General features: G+C 39.9%; 1 protein-coding gene across 2 annotated transcripts in view; it reads left to right on the top strand.

The window, feature by feature from the left end:
* The window catches only part of MAPK10 (mitogen-activated protein kinase 10), an 86,646-nt gene extending 68,937 nt beyond the window's left edge, over nt 1-17,709 (top strand). Inside the window, exons 10-12 of one of the 2 annotated variants that reach the window (XM_064450380.1) lie at nt 9,794-9,857; nt 10,455-10,532; nt 17,374-17,709. In XM_064450380.1, the coding sequence (XP_064306450.1) occupies nt 9,794-9,857; nt 10,455-10,532; nt 17,374-17,516 (285 nt within the window). In that variant the 3' untranslated portion in view covers nt 17,517-17,709. Of the gene's footprint in view, nt 1-9,793; nt 9,858-10,454; nt 10,533-17,368 lie in introns of both variants that reach the window. The other variant, XM_064450381.1, reaches the window with a different exon arrangement.
* The last annotated feature ends 852 nt before the right edge of the window (nt 17,710-18,561 follow it).

Genomic DNA, 18,561 nt, shown 5'->3' with positions numbered 1-18,561 from the left:
TTTGTCCCAGTGTGGTCTCAACTTTTTGTGCCTACCTATCTTAGCTGTGTTTGGGAGCCAGCTTTTATAAATGAAGGACAAAAGCAAATGAAAGATTACAGTCTAGTTTTTTCAAATCATTTAGCCCATTTTTCCTTATGATTGTTCAGGTATAGATTTAGGATCTGTGTTCGTGATTAGAATAGGTTGACAAAGGTTTATGCAAACATGTATCAGCCTAAGGCGAGTCTGTTACTATAAAGTTTCTGTTCTCAGTGTGCAGTAAGTTGCATGAAATAGTTTGTGTTCCCTATCTGGAAGATATCCAACCCAAAGAAGAGGTAGTGATATTTTCTCTTTCCATGAGAGTCTTGCAAACTTACATAATAATAATAAAGTGATGGAAAGGGATTGAGCTGATGTGGAGCACAGTAGCCATTCTTATTCAGACTAATGTCCTTTGCAACTCTTTGTTCAACTCTTCTTTGTCTCTTAAATGTATTGTCTCATATTTGATTATCAGAAGACTGGGCTATTCTAACATCCTGCTGCTTTGGTTAGCTGATAAACCAGTTACTGGATTTTGTATTTGCACTCTCTGAGTATTCAGTTTTACTCTTGTTTTCTATTCTTTTTGCATATTTCATGCTGAAATTCAGAAGTGCTATTTTTACTATGTTGGCCATTTTTGAAACATTTATCCCCTGCTATCTTTACCTCAAGATGATCTTTTGTTAAAACAGGTTTTAGGTGGGCATTTTTGTTCTGTATTTCACTAGAAATGCCGCAGTTAGTCAGCATCAGATTTGGTCCTTTTTTTCCACCCTCTTTTTATGGTTTTTCCTTGAGGTAATCATGAGCCTTACTAGTTTGGAGTTGCTTGCTCCTGCGTTTTACAAACATACTGTTTGGAGCCTATGAATTTTTCTTTTTATGGTTGCATTCAGTGAGCCGTCTATTGTGTTAGAGTTGGGCTTCTGCAACTGGTCTCATCCAAGACGTGTAAGTTTCTTTTTCCTGTCTGAGAACAAAGCTGTAGAGACAGAAATTTAAGAAAAGCCTGGTCGTCCATGACCCAATAAAAGCTCAAGACTTCAGTTCTCTGTTGTGTGGGTTCTGACGCAAGCCGAATTACATCACTCCAGGTGTGATGAACAGGCAGATCAGAACTCCTCTGTCAGGCAGAGGGATCAGGAGCACTTCACAGAATTGTATTAGGTACTGCAGTGTTCATCTTTTCTTCTCTTCCTTTACACAAGGAAGTACATTGTATTTGGGAATGTACCTTTCTAAGTAATTAGTCTGTTTATTCCTAGTGAAGGGAGAGAAAAGCTGTAAGCCAGATTTTACATTCTGTCTTTCTGTGTCACAGACAACAGGTACTAATGGCAGTTTTGGCTTTGCTTTCCCCAAGCGGGCCTTGTCTCCTCCTAGATGAGCTCTCCACCCCACTAGCTCACAGCTTCAGAGGTTTGTGTCTGTTTCATGGGCTAGGTGCCAGAGGGTACAGCAGGAGCCTTAGCTGTTGACTGCAAAGTGGACAGGAAAGGATGGAGTGGTGGGAGAAGTGGGAGAAAGGATGGACTAGCAAAGACAAATATTCTGCCATTTCCTTAGGGAAAGTTTGCAGAGGACCACCTGGCACCTTAATGAATTCTCCTTTAGGCTTTGCAGCATGACAAGGCTCTATGAAGCAACCCTGCTTTTTCACAGACTACCCTGAAAATGCGCAGGCCAGGGAACCTGGCAAGAGAGCGATAAGAAAATGAGTGAGGGAAATGCTTTTGGTCACTTGCATTGTGCTTAACTTCCCTCTATTTTTCCTGATTGCCCCACTGGACTTAGAGTCTGTACTGTCTTGCATCTGCCCACATTCACTGCACTCTCTCTTTTGTAGCACTTGATAACCACAACCAGTCTTTCTTCATGTGACTAAAGGTTTGGTAGTGGGGTAGGTGGCTTTTTGGGGTTTGGTTGGTTTGGGGTTTTTTTGAGTCCTCTTCCCATAGTGTGTAACATAAAGCAGGATTCCATCCACAATCCATAACCCTGTACAGTTGGGATAACACAGCAATTAGGACAGAGAGGTATTAAACAAGATGGCATTTTCAACCAGTATAGCATTGGGGGGATTTAGTTAACTTAGCTGTCTATTTAGATTACTCCTTTTCCCCTGTAAATGGCTTCATCAAAAGCAGCTAGGCGTCTGTTGTACAGTATTCGTTTGGTTCAGAGGCCTAGGAGGACAAGTAAGTGAAAGCATTTGATGTGACAGGAATTTTGAAGTGAGCTGTTGCAATGTCATGAAGTGTCAGTGCATGCTGGCGTAGAGCATGAAGAGCACTGAAGACAGTTCAGGGAATAAGAAGAGAATTTGGTGTCAAAGTTTAACGTGGAGGTAACGACCCTCTACATCTGCCCAGATTTACAGCATCATGAATGTGAGGGGAACAGATAAGATAGCCCTGTCCAGTTAGAAAGCAGACCACTGAGACAATTACAGTCCCTTTTTAGAAGTCTATTAAAAGTTTATGGTCTTTCACAGGCTGTATGAGGGCAATAAAACTATTATGTCTCATTCTGATGGGCAAAGACTGTAACACAAATGGGAAGTCATAGAAATACAATACCCTTTCTCCCCTGATGTGTAACAGCATTAAACTCTTCTGGTTGGCCTTAAATGCCATGTTGTGATTCCCTGATACAGAACGGAAGACGATATGTTATTAGATGTGGTACTTGCTATTCACTAACAGCAGGAGGTTACAGAAACAGCGCTGTGATTCTCCCACAGACTTCTGCATAAAAACAAACCACATCCAAAGCCTTCAACAGGTCTGAAACAGCCATCATATTTACATTTAGAAACAGGCCTTGCACAGTTTTTAAGCTTACCTATGGAGTGAATGGGTAAACTAGATTTTTGATTTAGAGGTAATTCTTAGGTCTAACATACTAAACTAGTTAGCCAGCTGCTCTGAGCCCACTCAGCCTGCTGCAGCGTCTTTGGTAATAAAGTCACAGTGTTAGGTTCTCCGGAGCATAGATCATTGCTCTGAAATTAATTTGAATAATGTTACTCACAGTTACAATAATTTCTGTATTCAACCAACCGTAACTAAAATATGTTTTTTTAAAAAAATATGAAAACACACAGATAATGTGTATTTATGATTGTGTGGAATTCCCAAGATTTTAGGAACTGTTGAAATCTGTTATCAGTCTTCACACCTAATTTATATGTAGGAAAACCAGGGTTCAAAAGGGAAAAGTATTATTTACTAACATTATGCAGGAAATCTATTTAGGAACCTATAAATGTTATTTTATATTTCAGTTAAAGGTTCCTTCTTCCTATATCTTATATGCATAAACTGTCTCAGTTCCACTTATTATGTTTATTACTCTCGTGTTTTGATATTTACTTTGCCTACATAACAGCATTTGGACTATTATCATGGATAAATGAGACACGCAATACCTTTCCTCCCTCAAAGTGCTCTTGTCTCCTTTCCTAAAAATAGAACATTTCCAACATCTCTTGCCTCCACATGTAGACTATGCTGTTTATTGTAGATAATCTCAACATCTCCCTGATGACATATTAGCTTCTCTGTTTTCTTCTCTGAAAATGCTGTGCTTGAGACCTCGTTTTCATTTACACAGCTGCCTTTTTTTGAGGTTGCTATACATTCTTATCTTATTGAGATGATCTGTGAATAAATCCCAAATCTGATATTTAATTTTTCATAGCTCCCCTAACATTTATGTATTGCTGCCTATATGCATGTCACTGTTTTTGTCCCAAAATTGTCTGCGAATAGAATGGATTCCTAGAGATGTGCTTTAGAATAGCCTTAGCATTGCCACATGAGTGGCTCTGAAATCAAATTTCAGAACACTTGTGCTGGTTGTTCTCTAGGACTGCATTGGCTTGAGCTGCCTGATCTTCAGTCTAATTCCTTCCATATTGTTGGCATTGTAAATAATTTTGAATGGAAGAGATACCTACTTATTGGTATCAAAGTCACATTCTTATTCAAGACTGTGGCTGCTTTCTGTTCCTCCCCTTAATTTTTCAATTATTATGTTATTTCATTAAAAAATTAACCAACTGTTTTTTGGCCCAAAAGATCTGCTTGCACATTTGTGGAAGATGCTATCTTAGAATAATTTTTGCTATTTAGGAGCAATTGTTTTGGACTTAATTTTGCACATTTTTCCTTAACCTATAAATGACTTAATTTCTGAACCTTTTGAATACCTGTGTGATCTCATACTTTTTCCTACTTGGCAACAGTATTGTTTCATTCAGTGGAAAAAAAATCTAGTAGCAAAATTTGCCATAGATTATTATCTGATGTTTTCTGTTAACTGGTTTCAAAATTCATCTTAGAATTTAGAATTGTTCCTGTAGTTATTGCTTGTTATCTGGCATATGCTACCCATTAGAAAAGAGATTTGTTAGAAAATTAAAAGATCAGATGTTAAAAATATTCCTTTTAAGTATTTCTCTATGTTGACAGAATTCTACATCAGTGACAGATTTTGTGGGCTTTTATTCACTGTAATGCATCTGCTTTGTTATTGGTCTCATTTTCATAGGCTTTATATTTCACTGGGGTATCTCTGCATCTAGGACCACCTACGAGGAGCTCAGTTGTGAATTATTCATTTTTCTATGCATGCCAACCTCTGTGTTAACTTTTATTCACGTGATGCTGTTTCCTACAATACTTACGAAGAGAGATTTGTTTGCGGTTCTCGGTCCAAGGTGTTGTCCAGGACAGAAACTGCTGCTGTATTGTCTTAGCCCTGTATAAAATATCTATGACCAGCTGATAAATATAATCTGTTCAAATGAATTTCAAGTTTCATAGTTTATCGTAAGAAAAAAAAAAATCACCCACCTCTTATTTTACCTGTGAGTACTGAGCATCCACGATGATGGAGAAGTGCTTCTGTAGAGCTCTGTGACCTTGGCAAAGCTTCAAAGAAGGTGTCACCTTCATTACATGTGACACTTCACAGCAAAATCAAGGCTGTCAGGTTGTGCATCTTCTCTGGTATTTTTTTCTCTTACTCAGCTCTGTGCGTATAAATGTTGTATCTAAGCTCTTTGGTGATCTGCCACAGGGCTTTTTCAGCAATCAGTTACAGGGTATGGTTTTCTGCTTAGAGGTCGATGGTGCACATCTGTTGTCTCACAAAAGAAGTTTGCAACTCTGCTTTGTACAAAAGCACAGATATTTCCTCCAGTCAGCAACATCTATTCATTTATAGCTGATTAATTATGGAAGCTGAACACAACTTCTGCAGCAATCTGTGTTAATGTCAGTGGGAAGTAGTGGTTAGAGAAGAACAAGGCATTTCTTTTCTTCTTTTTCTTTTCCAAACCAAACTAAAGCTTTTTCCAGCTCGCTGTTGTGTGTTTCTGCAAGCTGTTTGGTCATCTGTGTGTAGCCAAGTAATCTTGACTCCTACTGCATGGTATCCTGACAGTCCAGCTGTTCAGAAACAGCTCAGACCACAGTTTCTTTGATGCATACTATGCGTGGAGTTTTCAAAAAGGCTCTGCAAAGAGTCCAAGGAACGAACAGACATGAAGGGATCTCTTCTTCCATATCCATAGTTGAGATCATGCCAAGCCCACTCTGGAGTCCCTGGGCAATACAGGGTGAAATCCAAGGCCCTTGACACTTTCTTCTCTAGCTAAAGAGACTTCAGGCCTCTGGTGACAGCACACTGGTGCACTTTGGCTTGCACTGCAAAAATAAATATATAGATGGTATCAGTAACACAATCTAGGTTGTAGCAAAACACAAAGGAATTTTTATATCTACCTGTTATGAGGGTCTAAGCCGTTTAATAAATTATTTAACCTCACACTACTAATTTTTACAGCCTCCATTCCCTCTGTTATTTGTATATTCCTAATTCTATCATTGCCTTGTACGTCACTCCACAGCTACTGCTCCAGACCCTGCGATTTTGGGAGCAGATGCAGAATCAAGCCTTGTGCCTGCCAAGCTTCTAAAAACAGCTCATCCCAAGGTCTTCACTGTGCTGTGGCATTAGCTCTGCAGAGGCAGGACAGAGATGGAAGGATTTATTCAAGTGTGAGCCCATTCGCTTTCCTTTCTAGCAGTGGCATACAAACCAATCCATGTTGCTTTGGGAAAGTGAGAGTACATCAGCCTCAACATATGTTTTCCTTTTTTCCCTAGTGAAAGTCTTTTCTTCCCTGGATATTAGAAAGGCATTTGACAAATCTAGTAGTCTCCTGAGATTTATCTGACCACACGAAAAAAAGGCCTTCTGTGGGTTTTGGTTTTCATCTTTGTTTTGGGGTTTTTTAGGTGGGGTTTTTTTGTTGTGTAGAAAAAGGTCCATGTCGATATTTTGGGGGGGGGGGGGGGGGCGGGGTTGCAACTTTTATTGTATTTGATGAATGTTAGATTTAATGCAAAAAGATTTTTAAAATCCATTTGTTAAATATAAAAGCCAAGAACCACTGAAACAACAAGGTATTATTTTAATATCTACAAGAGAAATAGAATTCATTCCTTCTCTTCTGCATCCAAAAATAGATTCTGTTCTTTGTTATTGTTACCAGTGCAGTTGCTTACAAATCAGTCTGATTTGGGGAGAAAATGGCTACCTTAAACTGAAGCTAGATGCTGCCACCCATAGGCTTGATCCACACTGTGCTTTGATTTAAGTATACTTTTTCTAGAACCTGTACAAACTAAACCATAAAACACTCAGTTGGGATGTACTGTATGAAGGATTTATAGGAATATCTATAATACTGCAGCTGCATCCACATAGAAATTAATAATGATGAACTTGGTCATTCTCTAAGGCATTTGAGTTGGTCAGCAAAGTAATTTTTAGGCCAGCCTTTGCACCAAGACTGGAATCACATGCCCAGGAGGACCCAGGTATGGCAGCTCCTCTGTTTGCTCCATTGCTGTGACAATACTTGTGTTAAAAACCTCTTGTCCTCCCTCTACTTTTAGAAACTGGTTAAAAAAAACCCCGAAAACAAACAAGTTAGGAGAAAATGGGCGGTCAGCCTGGGGGGGATTATCTAGGTTGATAACAATGTATTAAGCTTTGTGGTTCTCATTAAGAATAATGAGATTGTGGGAAATTAAATTCATTCCCGAAACTGTTGTGGTATTCTGTCTGTGCTTGAATCAATGAAAGTATGTCATAAAGGCTCATTTCCTTATATCAGGGAATTTAGGTAGGGAAGCTTTACTTCTCCCAGTCCAAGAGCCTTGCCTGTCAGTGGAGCTCCGTTCACCTATGCTCTGCACAGGCTTTAGAGGTTATGGATCCTACCTGTGTGAAGAAGAGGAGGGATTTATTCATGTCATTATCACGCCGAATATTTGTTACCCTTAGCTCTTGCGTTCCTGCTGAGAGCCGTGTTTTATAGCTGTGGGTTCTGCTAGCTCGCAAATAAAGGTCTGCAGTGTAAACACTGGTACAGAAGTAGAATGCTGTGCAGGTGCAGCTTCTGGCATCTTGTGGTGTGTGAAGTGCAGAGTTTGGTAGTTCTCCCTTGATTGCCTACATAGCAAAGTAGGAGTTTGGTAACAAATTAGATTATTCTGGCTCTCTCCCTGGAAAATGTCTTCGTTTCCAGAGTGTGTTAATCTAGGAAATAATTACTGGTGCTTTTCTTGTTGCCTGTTAGCCAATTATGCCTGCTTAAGATGTAGCTGAAATAAATTAGAAGAGACATAAGCCAAAGATTTTGTGGTTGTGTGAACTGAGGACAGGAATGTGCCTCTGATCACTTGTTCCTTTTGATTCTGTAACTTGTGTTTGGGAATTGAAGTACAAAGGAATCTATCCTCTTATTTCTGACTGGGAGAGAAATGTTTTCCTATGGAAAGTGTAAAAAGAGTCTTTATACTTGGTAGGAGCAATTTTACCCACAGCCTGTGCTTTTTCTAAGTCCCTCCCTGAAGCTTTTACAAAGAAAGGTACTTGCAGGATATTCTTGTCCAACTTGGTTTACCTCCTTTCCTTCCACCTGACAGAGGAGCAGTGGATCTGTTGCTGTGATTCAGACTACAGCTCAGCCAAATGCCTCCCCTGCTGCTACCGTAAAAGCCAAGAGCCAGCTGTGTAGTGGAGCTGAAAGCCTCTGTAAGTCTCCTGTAAATTCCTAGCCCCCAAGTTTTCCTTGTCTTTGTCAGCTTTCTCTGCTTTCCCCTGGTAGGAAATACATGCTGCAGGGCTGGCTGAGTGGCTGAGCAGTAGTCCAGAAGGCTCAGCTGGAGGAGTAGAGGTTACTTACCACACTTGGCTGGTCAATGGTGAGGCTCACCTGCAGTCTTTTGTAGTATTCAGCTCCCTGATATCACAATCAGCAGAAACATGGAGTCCCCATGGAGATTGCATTGATTTTGGTTGAATCTATCTTAAGCTTCAGGACTAACTGGAAGGGACCGAGAAGGGTTGTTATGCTGACTAGGAGAACAGCTGCATTGGTTTTGGACTCAGACTTCTTATGTCGTTCTGTCTTACCTTGTGACATAGCAAAAAATCAGGTACCACTGCTGAGGCCTGGTACTTATGTCAACTCATGGCACATGTTTCTGGTTCCCTCTTAGCACCTCCTCAGCTATGACACTTGGCAATCCAGGACTTCACCTAATTCCCTTGTCTTTAGTCCTGATACAAACATCACTCTTCAGGAACTTCTCTTGTTTTCAGTGGATGTGTCCAGTTCAGCTATCATATAATTTTCTTGGTCCATATTGCATCACTGAGATATTACTTTCTCAGTTGTATCTGTAGCATGCAAATAGCTTAATGGATTGATGGTGTTAGAGTCCTGAGAGCAAATTCTCAACTTCTTAGTGAATCAGAAAACAGCTTGGTAAATGTGCCTTTAGTAGTAGGATGTTTGAAAGTGACACTATGGCTGAGTGCCTAAAATGAAAGTTAGAGGAAATGCTTATGAGCGAGAAAAGTACTGTTGATCTTGTTTCCATCTTCATTAGATACTCTTACCTTGGATCCTGAAGCTTCTTGGTAGAAGGAAGGAGGAAAGAGTTCTCTGCCTTGCTTGGCTGCTCTATTTGGCAGCTAACGTCAGGAGAGACAATGAACACATGGCTTAGTTGCCCAGTGAAAGCAAGTATTCAGGCTCTGGGAAATTCAAGTTGCCTTCGTCTCAGTAAATTTGAGGACCTGCTACTTCTGTGACATTCTTATCAGCTAAAAAATACAAGTGAAAAAAAAGAAACCTTTCTGGTCAAAGCAAAGTTACTTGAAAATATGTATACTGGAATTTGGAAGATGGATCAGAAACTCTCAGGGAGATTTACTTCAAAATTAAAGTTACTCTGAGAAGTTTGTAGCAGCGAGTATGAAATCTAAAGGGCAACATAAAAATTAATAGTATAACAATAATTAATAGTAATATTACTACTAATTAATCAGGATTGGTATTTGTCTGGTATTCTGACAGTACTTTCTCTGCCAGTGCAAACAATCTGTGTGTGGAGTTTCTGGGCAGTATAAGCACAATGGCACGGTTGACCTGTGTTCTATTTCAACTGCAACTATGCCTATTTTTTAAAAGAGGAAAAGGGGAGAAGTATATTTCTTCTACATCAAGAGCTGAATTCCAGAAATGTTAATCCTTTAATATTCAAATGTTTCATGTGTTTTTGCATGTGTAGCATGGGTAACAAAGAGCAAGAAGAGATTTGATCTTTACTTAAATAATTACTCCTAATTATTTACAACAGACAATTGACTAAATAGCTTTGTTTCTCTCCTGCAGCCTCCTCCTCAGATATATGATAAACAGCTGGATGAAAGGGAACATACAATCGAGGAATGGAAAGGTAATTGTAGTTTAGAATTATATGGGAAGGGGTATTCCAGTGGCAAAATGGCCACATCCCACTGCCAAGTGCGTCTGTGTAAAACTAGAATTCCTTTGACATGAAGAATTGACACTAGCCCTGAGAATTGGTGCTTTGGTAGTGAAAATACAAGAACTGTCCTGAGGACTGTCATCATCTACATGGGTTAATGTTAAGACAGGTGCAGATTGCAGTGTTTCATTGAAATCTAAGGATATCATGTGGAGAACAGAATAAGGTTTGGCAGAACAATGCCTCAGAATTTTACCCACAGTAAAAAAGACTGTATCACCGTGCTGCTTCATTTCTACATAGTACAGCATTAAACAATTCATGTATTCTAGTTTAACCCTATTTGTCTCAATTCAGCTCCAAGAAGAGATTATAGGAGAGGAGGGGAATGGAAGAGAGAGGTCTTAGGCAAATAGAGCTGTCAGACTTGTGAAGACAAGGTAGGGCAGACCTTGGGAGGGAGCCCTCTTGGGAGGGCTACAACACTGTGTCCTACGATAGTTGTTTTGTTCCTGATCACAGGCATTGGTTCCTGTTTGTACCTGTTGCAATTCTCTCTTCCAGAACTCATCTACAAAGAAGTAATGAATTCTGAAGAAAAGACTAAAAATGGTGTAGTAAAAGGACAGCCTTCTCCTTCAGGTACTCAGCCCCATTGAATAACTTTGATATGTTTTCTGTACTGACAAAAAGAGAATGGAGATAGCTGAAGCACTTGGGCTACACTTGCAGTTATGTAAACCAATTAAGAAGTTTTTATGAAATCCGGTGCTTCTAGTGGGTTGACCTTGATTAAGCACGTTCCAGTGTCATGTTAAAGTGTCATGTTAAAAATTGGTCTGCTTGCTATTTGTCATGGCATTTTCTATGGAATTATATTCCTGTGCGTGTGGAGACTTGTTTCACACTGTTATTGTTATACTGCTTATGGGTGGATAACTGAAGTAATACTCTGCTAGTTGATATAAACAAAACTGGTGATTTTAGCACGTACCCATCTGTTGGACACGCAACACGGCACCCCCCCATGTAAGCATCTAGTGCTTACTCTGGTAGTTTATCCTTTTAGAAGTCTGATAACATTAGAACAGCTTGCTGACAAGCTTAGTTGACACTTCAATGAGAAGGGAAGGATGTCTTCAAACACAGATTCTTAAAGTCCTGTCACAAAAAAAATCAACTGAATTTTATCTGAGCAAAAGTCACATCAGCGGTCATTTCACAGAAAGGCAAACTGTGACTGCCCATACACAGAAATACATATTTGTGAAGGTACACTTTCACTGGCAGAGTTGGAGTACCCAGGTTTTAAGCACAGTATTCTGGTAGTGTTTATGGGTAAAACTACCTTCTGCAGAGCCTTTCCTCAAAGTAAAATAATTTAATTCCGTGTTCTCTGCATATTTTCAGAGAGGCTTTTTTTTTATTTTGTATTCTCATTTTTCACTTGCTGCTGCGCTAACGATTTTAGAACAAGAATGCATCATTAGTAACTGACAGGACAAGGGGAAACATGGCAACAATGGAGGAAGTTAATAGAGTGCTGGATGGTACTATTAGAGCACTAGCACCGCACCTGGATTTTGACATCGATGAAATAAGATATTGAAAACCATCCATTGTGTTCTTGCCGAGTAGCAAACAAAGAATAGGCCTTGCAGATTTAATTTACCAAACTACTGTACCACCTCTGAAAAGAAATCTGCGCCCTGACAAGTATCCTCATTCTTAAATCCCTCTCCCCTATAGAATGTGGTGGTTGCAGTCTGATTCATGATCAAGAAACATTGTCGTTGCTGATTTCAGGAATTAACTAACCAGGGATTTCTTTATGTAGTCCATGTTCTGCTCTTCCTATGCAGAAGGTTTTTATTGTTTATGTAAAACTTTTCTGAGCATACAAAATTGCCATTTCTTACCTGTCTTTCTTCTGCTGTTCCCCTTTGACTGTTTTTGGATTGTTAGGCACCAACAAGTGCAGCAACTCTTTAAAAATTGCTCTGAGATGAGACTGTTTTATGAAACAGTAGATTCTCTGTTTTTCATCACTTTGTGCACTTGACTTAATTTTTTTCAACTGAATTAAATACTGAAAGAATGAGGTACGATGAGTCACCAGTTCTGAGCATAAGGGAAATGAGGGAGACTCTACACATGCATTGCTTGCTGGTCGGTGTTCTTGGCAAGAATTCAGAAGGCTAAGATTTGGTGCTCTATCAATAATCATAGCAAGCAAGCTGGAGATGAATTTCCATGATTACTTCATTACTTTTGGGGAGACAGCTGAAGTTGACAGCACCAAGGATAATAGTTGCTCATTGATAGCACAGGCTACTTTAAAGTGCCTGTATATTAGGGTGTCAGTCACTTAGTGCTTCCTCTTGTCCTGTGAAAAATTAGTTAATACAACATACAAGTTTGAAATGTGGGGTTCGGAGGGAACCTCAGGTGCCCCTCATGCTTATGCCCAATGAAGAAAATGAACTGTGTCTAAAACAGGTCCCAACAGATACTTCTGCTGCCTGTTCCAAATAACCTCTGTAGGCTACCTTGTTTATTTTCAAAAAGCTTTTTGTATTGTCTTGCCTGAATCTTTTTTTGCTGCAGTTTAACTCTATTTCCTGTCCTGTCTCCAGAGAACATGGACAACAGTTCCCTCCATCTTTTTTCTGGCAGCTTTTAGTTCACGTATATTCCATTGCCGCATCCCTAATCAGCCTTCCTTCCTTTGAACATCACTACCTGCATCTTTCAACCTTTCTGCTTTTCTCTACACTTCACCTGGTTGACACCTATATTTCACAGATCACAGTGCCCAAACCTATCTGCTCCAGGCACTAGTAGTGCTGAATTGAGTGGAAAGATTTGTGTGTAGGTGTGTATATGTGTGTTGCATAAATATGTAAGCAACACATGCAAACAACATATGCATGTCCACATGCACACATAAACATAGATGGTAACTTTTGTTTTTCTATTCTTTCTATGTCACAAAGGTTCTGTTTTACTTATAAATTCAGATGCTGTACCCCTTACTGACAGTGCTCACTATTCAGAGGGTCTATGCCATATCATTACTCAGCTGGGAAAATAAAAGTCATTAGAATAAAATGTTTTCTCAGTGGAACTCAGTCACAACACCACATGTGAGAAATAGCCACTAAATTTAATCAACTTTGAGGATTGTTGACTAATTCACGCTCTTCTAACATGAAGATATATCTTTTATACATTTATATCCTCTCCAGAATACCCACACACGCACATATATATATGTGGCTATCACACATGCATATGTGCATCTCCTTTTGAGGTCTTCTGGGTTCTAGAGATGATGTATTATTTGTACTTGCTTTACCAAGAACTGTAGCACAACTTCTCACTAGCAGTCTCAGGACTCTTGTGCTCTGTCATTTCTGAAGCAGAGAAGCGAAGGATGTAAACTGTTTTATGCAAAGGTATGGGAGGAATTTACCAATACTGTTTTCTATTTGGTTAATGCATTTTAAAAAGTAACAGCAGCTACTTCCATTAAATAAAAAATTTAATACAAGGCTGTAGATTATTTAGAATTAAACTTAAGTTCTGTCCAAAGTAAATAACCTTGCTGCTATTTGCAGATTTCCTCTGCTCTGACACGGCATACTACCTAACCTCCTCTCACACTCTCCCCTAGTCTTCACTACCCAGCTATAGTTGCATACCTAACATTTTCAACTGTCTTCTCATTTCTGGATACTGAATATAGTAAATAGCACCAATTTTAGTGCAGCTTATTCTTTGCAGTTCACTTTCTTGCTGAAAATTGATCTTTTATTCTTTACTTTATTCTTCCCTTCCTGCCTTTTAGTTGCTGTCTGATTTGGTTAGTTCTGTTGCTATCACCCCAAAATTACTGGATACCTTTAGTGGTCCTTTTCTGTCATGTGCAGAGCCTAAAATAAGCAGCTGATGGACTTGCCAAGCATTGCACCATTGGATATCAAGAATTACTAATTACACAATTTAGTAGAAGCTGAGCAAATCCCCAAGACAGACACAAGGGTTTTTTTGGAAATGGCAAAAGCTGCAGTTCTCCTTTCAGTCTGTCCGTTCTGATCCCCCCCACCCCCGATCTGTACCACTGTGCAGCTGAATTCTTAAAGGCACTTCTATAGGTGCTAATTAAATAAGGCTTCACAGGAGCCCTCTGAGGCAGGAATCCCCGCTTTACAGCAGGGAAGCTGATGTGTGGCTTGAAAGAGTAGCTTTCAAGTCAATGGCAGAGCAACAGATCCCAGGAGCTGTTTCTCACCTGCTCTAACCTTTTGTTCTTTTCCTCAACCCTGCAGCCAGTGAGAAGCTTCCTGCCAAACAGCAAATTCATAAATGGGGTTCTTTTTCTCTTTTGAGTGCACCTCTGTCATTTCTGTGCTGTTTTATCTGGCACCCAACCCTTCGGGAACAAGTCGTTTTGGCACCAGGCAGGTGCTCAGCATAGCAAATGAAGCATTACTTATTGACTAGGACAGCTTTTGTTTGGGTTTCTGCGTGTTGCTGCATAAGTGCTGCTTTGTGCTGCTGAATTCTTTAATTCCGTCATTTAGGTTTGGTGTGGTTTCTTTTGGTTTTGTGGGTATTTTATGAGTCTGGGTGCTTTGGGGCTGCCACAGTAACTATCAGGTCTGTGTGTTGTGTCATGTGGAATTGTGCTGGAAGCTGGAACCATAAAAATGCACTTTCCAGAAACTTACAGGCTGAGTTAATACTTGCTGAAATGAACATAGCAAGGTTTATTAAATTCAGTCATGCTGAATCAGAGTGTAACGAAATCTTCACCTGTACAATTCCTGCAGCTATTTCTTTAGTTATTTTGCCTAGTTAAGTTAATACCACATTCATCAAAGAAAGTTGCACAACAATAGTTTGATCAGAAGTTGATTGAACTTACTGGAATTCTTTCCATTTGATTCCTGGGACAGTATCCATGGCTTACTCACAGAACCACAGAATCACAGAACAGCTTGGGTTGGAAGGGACCTTTAAAGGCCACCTAGTCCAAACCCCTGCCATGAGCAGGGACATCTTCAACTAGATCAGGTTGCTTGAAGCCCCATCCAACCTGACCTTGAATGTTTCCAGGGATGGGGCATCGACCACCTCTCTGGGCAACCTGGGTCAGGGTTTCCCCACCCTCATCGTAAAAAATTTCTTCCTTAGATCTATCTAGTCTGAATCTCCCCTCTTTCAGTTTAAAACCATTACTCCTTGTCCTATCGCTATAGGCCCTGCTAAAACTTCCCACTCAGGTACATCTATCTTGGTTAGAAACAGTCACTCCAAAGCCGTGAGAAGGTGAGCTGCTGTTCAGGGAGCATTTCCCGCCATGTCTAGAGGATGTTGGTGGGAAGCAGGATGCCCATCAACGTCCAGCTGGTGGTTGGTGCAGGTCAACTGAAATAGCAAAGGGTGCCCCTTTGAGGTTTTGCCCAGGACCCCTTCCACAGGGGTTGGTCATGAGCACTGAGGCAGGGGCAGCGGGGCAGGGTCACAGCACGGGGTGCTGGCTGGTAGCAAGGTCCTTGGCCAGCGCCACTGTCACTGGAGCAGGACACGATCCTCAGTCCAGATTCCAGAAGGAGTTTTGGGGTTTCCTATTGGGCAGTATAAGAAACAGACATCATGGCAGGCTTCTGTCAGCACTGTAAACAATTAGAAAGGTAATACATTGTTAAGTCATCAATATAATTAAATTCAGTCATATTTTGACTATACCTAAATGCATTGTCTTGACTGATTAGTATTTTCATAAAATACCACATGGTTTAATAACATGTAAACATGAAGTAACAGTATTGTACTGGGTGATTACTGATCAATATGAATGTAAATAGGAGTGTAAATAACTCTTAGAAAAACAAATCTTCTGTCAGAAAAGATGGATGATATCTGTCTGCAGTCACCAGTGAGACATCACTGAGATTGCTCTGTCTTTTTGCAGCATTTACAAAACCAACTGTTCTTCTTTCCAAATGTATCAGGAGACTAAACTAATTTAAGGTTTCTTCTGATGCCAGAATATCTTTCTACTCCTACAACAGCAGAGAGCAGTTCCCATCTGGAGCTCTGAGCATGAGCGTATCTGTATCTGTTTTGTGTATATTTATAGTAGATGTGTATAGAGGGAAGAAAGAGTTGAGGCAAACAGAGGAGTGGTTGGAGGTATGGTAGTTTGTTTTTATAAAGTAATGTTTTTATTGCAAACTGGAAAGTGACAGAAATCCTCTCCTTTTACCCATAGCATCATATATTTTGCCTAGGCTGTATAGAAGGCTATTTTCTGTATTAAGAATATATGAGTTTTGTAATTTCACTAGATGTGTTTATTAGGTGTGTTCTCTTCCTTCTCAAGGCAATAGATGTTAATTTCTGTCAATTTCGAGGAAATGAAAATCTGTAAAAGTCAGCTGAGAAAACTTTTCGGTCCTAAGAATGAAATTGCATCTATCAGCAGAACAAAGATCTGTGTATCACAGTGACTAGCTATGATTTCCAGCTGTGCAATATCATAAAAATTTAATGAAAATTAATGTATCCCTCTCAAACTGTAGACAGTGTTAATTTTGGTGGAAAGAGGATAGCAAAATGTTGCTTGAAAGTTCAGTGGAAAAAAATACCAAACTGTAGTTTGCTACTCTGAGAAATTAAGTATGAGCTGAGGTTAATGGGCAGTGACAGCTGAGCGGTCATAGGTGCACGATAAATACATTCTTCACATGGCTCTGTATTTATCACACAGTTACCTGCGTTTATAGGACAGATAATTTCTGATAATAATCGGGGGTGTGATAGATCTTCAGTCACGGTAATGATAATCTCATGAAGATACATGCTTTGTTTCACAAAGAGTGATTTTTTTGGCTAATACCTAGTACTATCATCATTTTAGAGAGGACAGGTAAACTTAGATGCACAAAAACACTGGCACAACTGGTCTTGGCTTTAGTCACCTAGTCCTTAACTAAGAGGAAGAAACCAGCCTTGCCTCCCCCACAGCCATCTTCTCTGCATTGCCACTAGGTGATTTGATACCACCCATACCAAACTACCTACAAGAAAACTGGGATTTTATGAGAGAGTATGGAGCATTGGGTTGATTTCTGTAATCATCTTGTTGGTGCCTGTGTGATCCTAGCAGGCATCTGATTGTTGGGTGTTTTGTAAGTCTTAAGAAGGCTAGGAAGAAGTAGAGTGAGAGATACAGCATGAGCTATACCTCTTCGAAACAGGGGTTGTTGAGGGAGAGAATTTCCTGGTAAAATATTTAATATTATCCTATGCCTAAAGTTTGTGTGGCCTGTTTTCTGCTAATATTTGCCATTGTTTTAAATGGTCTGCTTTAAACGTGCCTGTTTCCACAGGGTAAGTATCATTTGCTTTTTAAACTGCAAGAAGTTCTGGGGTTTCAGGTTTAATCACGTTGGTGTTCGTTTTCGTAGCACAGGTGCAGCAGTGAACAGCAGTGAAAGCCTCCCTCCATCCTCATCTGTCAACGACATCTCATCCATGTCTACGGATCAAACACTGGCGTCTGACACGGACAGCAGCCTGGAAGCTTCTGCGGGACCCCTCGGTTGTTGCAGGTGACTAGCCGCCTGCCTGCGAAACCCAGCGTTCTTCAGAGGATGATGTAATTTAGGAGGAAAAATTAACAGGAGTTAAGAGATGAAAAGGAAGAGAAATAAAATACAAAGATTTAAACAAAACAAACAAAAATATTTTCAGCCTGCTTCTCCTACAGAGTTATGTAATGCAGCTAAGCTCAAGTGTATATTTAACTTATAGTTGCTCTGCTTTGGTCTTCTTCCAATGATGCTTACTGGGGGGAAAAAAAACAAGGAACTGAAAAATCCTTTTTTTTCCCCCCGCCCCATAAGATGTAAAATTAATGGCTGCAAAACCAGCAACCTGCAACTGTCCTTTTCACACTGGCATGACAAGGTGTGCAGTAGCCACTCTCAGGCGTGTCTAAAGGCATGTATCTGCCTTTACTCTCTGTTCTGTCGTCTTCTGCCCAGTGAGGCAGATATACACATGCATTTTTCTTCATGTACAAATAGCACATACACACACGTGCCAATAGAATTCTGGCAGAGTATGCAGCTGTGTGCCTACAGGAACACACGCATCTGCATATGTACTTACTAGCACTCCACAACTAAATGGCCCGTTTCAGATGAACTGCATAACTACATATATGATATTACCAGTGTATATTCTATTGTTCATTGATGAGGTTGTATATCTTGTATGAGGATGTGTGGAAGTGTAAATAACCACATGATACTGTGGCTCCCTCAGACACTTGAAGATGTAGCACCAAAATTTCTGCTGATAGTTGTATATATATTTTGAAATAATAACCACTTTGTATTGAAAGAAGAAGCTACAGAGCTTCATAGAAAAACGTTTGTGAATGTTAAGACTTGTTCTGATTTTTAGAACAGATATGTCAAGCTAGGACCAAGTTAGAAGGAAGCACAGGTATCTTTGCAAGCTACAGGAACAAGAATGAAGGTTTTCTTACGCAAATCTAATCCCAGAAAGATTTGTCTCAGTAAGCAGCTCTTCCTGCCGATGTTGAGTTGTCATCTTAGTTCATAGATAGTCTCTCTGCTATGAATTACATGTA

The sequence above is a fragment of the Phalacrocorax carbo genome, chromosome 4 (assembly GCF_963921805.1).
Source record: "Phalacrocorax carbo chromosome 4, bPhaCar2.1, whole genome shotgun sequence".
Lineage (NCBI taxonomy): Eukaryota > Metazoa > Chordata > Aves > Suliformes > Phalacrocoracidae > Phalacrocorax > Phalacrocorax carbo.
Note: the sequence above shows the minus strand (reverse complement) of the source record. Positions and strands in the feature narration are given on the sequence as shown.